We start from the raw sequence: 7,611 nt of genomic DNA, 5'->3' as shown, positions 1-7,611 counted from the left end.
CTGCAAACACGAAGCCAGGTCCAAAGGCAACCAGTAAAACTGACCTGTAGAATAGTGGAGCAACACAGCTTAGAAACTGGCCGTAAGGTGAGGAATCTGCCAGCCAGAATAACAATAACCAGGAGCAAAGAAAGAGATAGAGGCACGATGAGTATTACTGAAGTCCCCCTCCACGCCCCTGCACAGGAGCAAAAGGTTTTGCCAAAGTCAGAATTAATGGCGGCATACATTGTCGAAATGGGGGATAAAGAAGTTTAAAAACTTATTATAGAAGTTCTTATCAACAATGAGAAGCACATACAGGAGTCCAAAGGATTTGAAGAATATGTTATGAAGAAAACAGCAGAAATGAATTAAAAGAAAGCTGATAAATTAGTAATAAATGACACAATGTTGTAAATTAAAAATTCAGTGAAAATCCTCAATAATAGATTGAGTGAGACAGGAGAAAGAATCTCAGAATTCTTTCTTGCCACAATCGGGAAACAATCAAAAAGCTGGAAGAGGAACTGAATCAAGCAAAAAAAAAAAAAAAAGGCATTCAAGAATTAAGGGACACTATTAAAAGGCCAAATAGAAGAGTTATGGGGGTTCCAGAAATTACAGAAAGAGAAGTTGGATTTAAAGATATATTCAATTAAATAATAAACAAAAACTTGCCTAATATGAAGAAAGAATTGGGAAAGAGAATACAGGAGACACAGAACTCCCAATAGGATTGACCAAAAGTTATCTTTGCCACGACACATGATCATCAAGCTTTCTTCAGTTGAACATAAGGAAAAGATCCTTGATATGTATGTGAAAGAAATCAATTGACAATATGGTCATACAATAGTCCACCTGAATGTCACCAAGGACACTTGCATCACTTCTGGGTGCTGGCTGTATATCCCCAGTCCCATCCAGTATATGTTTCTGAATGCCCTTTAAAGGAGCAGACACTCTGCTAAGTCACAGCAGCATACTTCAAAGATAAACTGGTCAGGGGAGAAAACCAAATGCCAACAAACATGGTTTAGAATCATAATATGGAAAAGGAAGATAATATGACTCCCCAAAATGAACACAACAACAATTCAATGGACTTGAAGATGAGGACATTGGCGAAATATCTGAAAAGGAATTGAAAAGAACGATTTATGATAGGTTAAATGCAGAGAGAAAGAAATACATAAACCCATGAAATCTGTGTACAAATGGATAAAATATTCTTAGAAAACATAGATATACTGAAGAGATGCCAAAGTGAAATATTAGAAATCAAAAATGCAACTGTCAACCAAAAATACAGTAAAAAGACTGAACACACTTGATGATACATCTGTTTAACAAATGGCTTTGTGAAAATCGTATTTCTGCATGAAGATAAATGAAACACATCCATACTTTACATTTTATCCAAAGATACATTTTAAATGGATCGAGGATCTAAATCCATGACCAGAATACCATCAAATTACTATAGCAGAAACATAATGGAAAACATTGTGCAAAACATTGAAATAGGTAGACTCCAAAAGCAAAGACAATAAATCCTAAAATAGACATTATGCTTAGAAGCCTCTGCAACGCAAAGGAAACAGCAAGTAATTCAAGGCAATGGCCAGTATGGAGAAAATATTTGAAAACTATACCACGGATAAAGGGTTAATATATAGGATCTATAAAGAATGAAGAAACACAACAACAACAAAGCACCAATCCATTTGAAAAGCGGGAAAAGGACTTGAGTAGGCATTGTCTTTAAAATATGAAATGGTGCCCATGTGAGATCCTGGTGCATTGAAGGTAAGGACCTTAACCTTTATGCTATCGCGCCAGGCCCAGTTAGGGTCCATTTTTCTGGGGGAAGGAATATGAAGAGGAAGATGGGATAATAGGCAATTAGGGTCTCTGTTCCCTGATGAAGTTACCTTTGCAAAATATAAAATCGTGCTTCTCTCCATTTCTTGCCCTTCCAAGAACACATTCTCCCTAGATACAGCCATGTTTAAAAATCAGAGGAGGGAGATCTGTAGGACACATAATTAGATCTTTAGGAAGCTAACTGATTAAAAGAAGGGAAGCCTTGCCGTTGTGGGGCCATGGGCAGCTGCAATCCTGTCAGGAATGCTCCAGGAGCAGTTGATATGGATGTTGTTATATAAATTTCTCAAACCCTCCTCCCTTATACCTATGTGACCCTCAGTCTTTAAAAGTCTGATGCTGTGAATAATGTTTGGCTATTGACCCTCAAAAAATTAACTTGAGGCAAAATTCATATTTTCAGATGCAGTTGCAAAACCATTACAGTACAATCTTATATATCATTTGTCTAGCTTCTTCAAGATGATTAATGTCTTGCAAAGCTACCACAAAATATCTAATATTCACATTGATATAATGAAGAAATCTCCACCATTGGAGAGATTATTTATGTTACTCACATAGCTACAGCCATATCTATCTACATTTTCCTTGCAGAGAAAGACATGGAGACTGAAAGATAATCTTCCATCTGCTGGTCCATTCACCACTTGTAGGGTCAGGAGGAAGCCAGGAGTTTGCTGATATGTCTCTCATTTTCATGTTGCTATCGCTTGGTAGTCTTAAATTCAAACTTCTGTTATAGTTTTAGTTTGGGGTATAGCATGTGATTTTCAGGTAAAATCTGGAAGTTTGGGGTCGTGTCTTGAGATCTGGCTCTTACTCAGATTGTGGATTTTATCTGCCTTTAATACTGCTGTGGAGAAATGAGGATGACCATTTTTATCTCATTGTTTCAAGATGAGATCTTAATACCTTACTTGTCCTATAAATGCCTTTTCCTGTAATAGCATTTTGCAATTTGCAAAAATATAAAACATGGGGATTATGGGTACTCTACATTATTTTCATAGGGGAAAATTCATATTATTACATTTGCAAATATAACGAAGGAGCACTTGTGACATTTGTGTAGTATTTTTCTTTTTCCAACAGTGCCCAATTAGAAGTCCCTGGGGAATCTTAGAGGGACACTGGTCTCTAGCTGGTTTTGTTCTATCCTTACTTAATGAGATCTGTTGCTTACCCTTTCTGGCGACTCCAGATTGGTGTCAAGAGACAGTTCGATGCCGTATAAGTGATGGGACAAGTCCATATAACTTCCAAGTCTGCTCTGAAGTGTATGGGTAAACCAAGTGGGAAACCAAGTGTCGGGAATGCATTTTAAAGACATAAAATCTATCTCCATGGAAAAGGGTTAATAAATAACCAACTTTTATTGTATCCTTGTTGCTCTAGATTATTTTTCCCTGAAAGTAGAATCTTTTTCTTGCACTGACTGGTTTAACAGTAGGAACAGGTAGGGATTTTGGGGTACCAGTGACTGTAAGGATGCTATGAGGGCTATGGGGGTGTTCAAGTAGATCCACAATCAGTTCTGAAACACCCAGAAAAGATGCACTCCATTTTTCCTTATCCCAATGGCAGATGCTACTGAGTTGTCAATCTGGTTTCCCCCAGAATGGAAAGCTGTGGATTCACTGAAGATTCAGGACGAGCAGACCTGACGCACATGCTGAATTTTCTGCTGAAACAGAAGAGCAACATTTCAGATGCAAGTGCTTCCTGTCTTACATTTTCAACTGCCTATCCCAGCGCTTGGTTTTTTCCTCTGGATTGAAGCTCCATAGATAGAACTGGGGGACTGGAAGCTCCATGTGGGTGAGTATGGGGCCTGAGCATAAATTAGTCATCTTGTTATGCATTTGTTGTAAATTGAGGCAGGGTGTGTTTCTCTCTAAACACATCTGACACAATGAAAGAATTGGAGCTGTTGACTTGGCTAAATAAGGTACACAGTTAAGATATCAACAGCAATATTAGTTTTCCAGCATGACAATGTTTCAACCAAGTGAAGTTTGGGGATTTAAAGGGGAGATGAGAATATTTATTGTACATGGGTGGACAGTAACGGGAATAAGGAATGATAAATTGATTGCTGGAGACAAGATGTACGTTCAGTCTTTCTAGCTTGCTTTATTTAAACATATAGACTAGGGAGGTCAGACAATAATGATTTCCTCCACCACAGCCAATGGGTGATGATTTAATATGGGATAAAGGGAAAAGCCACCTCTCTTCTGACTTATGTCAATGTTAAGTCAATAAGAGCTGGACTGAATCTTCAACATTCCACTAAAAATCTTTTTAAAAACTGCACTGTGCCTCTTCAATCTCCCCCACATCAAGGAGTTGTAGATGAGGCCACAGACAGTACTTTTCCCAAGGATATTATGTCCCCAAGCAAACTCTAAGACATGATTATGGATTGTTTTTAATTTATTTGAATATATTATTTATTTTTATTTTTCATGATACTGTTCCAAAGGCTCAGGAATTCTCCCCTCCCACTCTTCTGAATCACAACCCCCACACTATCTTCCCACATATTATTACAATTGTGTAGTCCTTAGCTAAAGAATCCCATGAACATACTTTCTCAAGCCATCAGTTGTCTTTTGCAGTGCTCATTTTGTGTATGCATAATATTAGTGCTTTCTTGATACATACCTAAAGTTCATTATCAGCTTCACAAAAGACTTCATAAGACACTCACTGACATGTTCATAACACCTGTGTTAATTGAAAATCTTTTTGAAAACCATAGCATCAGAAAGAGATGGAGACACACAAAAATGAATAGAGCAACAGTGAGGGACAGGAAGGGAGAGAGAAAGATCAGCCACTTTGCTTGTCCACTGTCCCAAATGCCCACAATACTGGTTATTGTGGCTCTAGCCTAACCCAGCTCTGGAGAGGGGGTGGCAGAGTTCCCTGGAACGTGGAACATCATCTGCTACTGGCTAAGCATGGACAGGAAACTTGATTGGAGGCAGGGTGTCCAGGACTAGGAACGCTGGCAACAGAATGGCAGTCTTGACCATCCTGCCATAGCACTGGTCCCTACAACATGCTTTATACAGAATTATCATGAAAATACACTACTAATTGATCTAGGCTTTCAGGCTAAATATATAACATTCAGGGATTAGACTTTATGTATTTTATTTAGCAATGGCCAATACTACACATAAAATACCGTGGGGTGTGCATTTGCCTAGTGGCTAAGATGCTAACTGGAATGCCTACTTCCAGTACTGGAGTGCCTACCTCCATCCCTGGGACCAATCCTAACTGCACATTCTTGCTACTGTATACTGCAAATATAGTAGATGATGACTCAACTATATGCACCCTTAGGACCCACGTGGAACCCCCGACTAAACTCAAGATGGTGGCTTTAGAATGGGCCAGTTTCTGCCATTGTGGGCACTTTGGGAGGTGGTGTATTAGTGGGTATAAATTAACAAATAAGGACCCTGCATGATAGCCTAGTGTCTATAGTCCTCGCCTTGCAGGAGATGCTTCTTTCACATACGGCCCCGTTTCCCATCTGGCTCCTTGCTTGTGGCCTGGGAAAGCAGTCAAGGACGGCCCAAAGTCTTGGGTCCCTGCACCTGCATGTGAGAACTGGAAGAAGCTACTGGCTCCTGGCTTCAGATTGGCTCAGATCTGGCCACAGCGGCCACTTGGGGAGTGAATCAACGGATGGAAGATCTTCCTCTGTCTCTGCTCCTCTCTTTCCAATAAATAATAATAATAATCATAATGATAAATATTTTTAAAAACCTAATAAATAAAGTAGGCACAGTTAAAACATTAAAACAGCCTATTTACACAAACTATTATCTGATCAATGAATTTTCCAGGCTTCAATAGCTCAATGAGAGCTCATGAGGAAATGGAATAGCTGACAATGTGGGATACAAGAAACAGGACCATGGTGCAAGAGTTCATCCTGGAGGGGTTCCCTGCGGTCCAGCACCTGGGGAACATCTTGTTCCTGGTGCACCTGCTGGCATACCTGGCCTCCCTCATGGGAAACACGCTCATCATCACCGTCACCTGGGCTGACCACCGCCTTCAGACACCCATGTACTTCTTCCTCAGCAGTTTCTCCTTTGTGGAAACCTGCTGTATAACCTCTGTTATTCCCAAACTGCTGACCATCTTCCTGTCAGGGAAGCAAACAATTTCCTTTGCTGCCTGCTTCACACAAGCTTTTCTTTTCCTTTGCCTTGGGTCAGCTGCTTTCTTTATTATGGGTGTGCTGTCTCTGGATCGGTACCTGGCCATTTGCAAACCTCTGCGTTACTCCAGCATCATGAGCCCCAAGGTGTGTTTCCTCCTGGTCACTGCCTGCCTAGCTTTGGGATTCCTCTTCATGCTGGTTCCAGTAGTGACGCTATCCCAGTTGTCCTTCTGTGGCCCCAATGTCATCCCCCACTTCTTCTGTGATTTTGGGCCCTTGGCTAAGCTCTCTTGCTCGGAAACCATGTCTATTGAGACGTTGTTCTTCAATCTTGCTTTTTTAGTTCTTTTTACATCCTTCCTTTTAACCATCATTGCATACAGCAACATTGCAGTCACAATAGTGAGGCTGCCATCAGCCAAGGAGCGAAAGAAAGCTTTCTCCACCTGCTCATCTCATCTCATTGTCCTCTCTCTCATGTATGGCAGCTGCTTTTTTATATACATCAAACCAAAGCAGACGAGCAGGGTGGACTTCAACAGAAAGGCTGCTCTGGTGAACACAGTGGTGACCCCTGTGCTGAACCCTGTCATCTACACCCTGCGCAACAAGCAGGTGCACCAGGCTCTGAGGGATGCTCTGTGCAGGGTGAAGTAGACTCCCCGCTTCTCAGTAGAGGGTGCTCCTTTGTCTGATGGAATCCAGTCCTGCTCAATATACAGTATCTTTTACCTACATGTGAATTTATGAATGAAGTAGTTTGTTCATTTTCTGATGATTTATGTTAGAATGGGAGCTAACTGAAGTCGCAATTTATTGTCAATGCTTTAGCAGTCTGCCTTGTATTTAGACAAATGTATTATCTGATATCTTCATTATTTTAAATCACTGAGATACAAAACTGTTTTTAAAAATGTATTCATTTATTTGAAATAGCTATACATAGAGAGCAAGAGAGACAGAGAGAGAACCTCTTTCTGCTGATTCACCAACACCGCCCCCGCCCCCAGGTGGCTGTAATATCTTGCCTTGACCAGGCCAGCATCAGATTGGATCATCTTCCATGTCTCCCACATGGATTACAGGGGCTCGTGCACTTGAATACTTTCTACTGATGCTTTTCTCAGGCCATTATCACGAGGTGCTTACAAGGGGGAGAGCAGGACTCAAACTGGTGACTGGCATTGCAAGTGTCAGCTTTTTCTGCTAAGTCACATCAGCTCCAGATTTAAAAAAAAAAAATTAATGGAACCCAGCGTGATAGCCTAGCGGCTAAAGTCCTCATCTTGCACATGCCAGGATCCCATATTTGTGCCATTTCTAATCCCAGCAGCCCTGCTTCCCATCCAGCTCCCTACTTGTGGCTTGGGAAAGCAGTGGAGGATGGTCCACAGCCTTGGGTCCCTACACTTGCATGGGAGACCCAGAAGAGGTTCCAGGCTCCTGGCTTCAGATCAACCCAGCTCCGGCCAATCCTCAAGTATATTAATTTGGTACATATGGCATCACAAAGCTTGGAGCAGTGGTTTCATGCATTCATTTGTGCTAAC

General features: G+C 40.9%; 1 protein-coding gene across 1 annotated transcript; it reads left to right on the top strand.

The window, feature by feature from the left end:
* The first annotated feature begins 5,770 nt into the window (after nt 1-5,770).
* LOC101534678 (olfactory receptor 6C4-like) lies at nt 5,771-6,718 on the top strand. Its single transcript, XM_058671944.1, is given in 1 exon segment — nt 5,771-6,718. A coding segment is annotated over 1 exon segment (948 nt).
* Nucleotides 6,719-7,611: the final 893 nt, after the last annotated feature.

The sequence above is a fragment of the Ochotona princeps genome, chromosome 13, assembly GCF_030435755.1.
Source record: "Ochotona princeps isolate mOchPri1 chromosome 13, mOchPri1.hap1, whole genome shotgun sequence".
Classification (NCBI taxonomy): domain Eukaryota; kingdom Metazoa; phylum Chordata; class Mammalia; order Lagomorpha; family Ochotonidae; genus Ochotona; species Ochotona princeps.
Note: the sequence above shows the minus strand (reverse complement) of the source record. Positions and strands in the feature narration are given on the sequence as shown.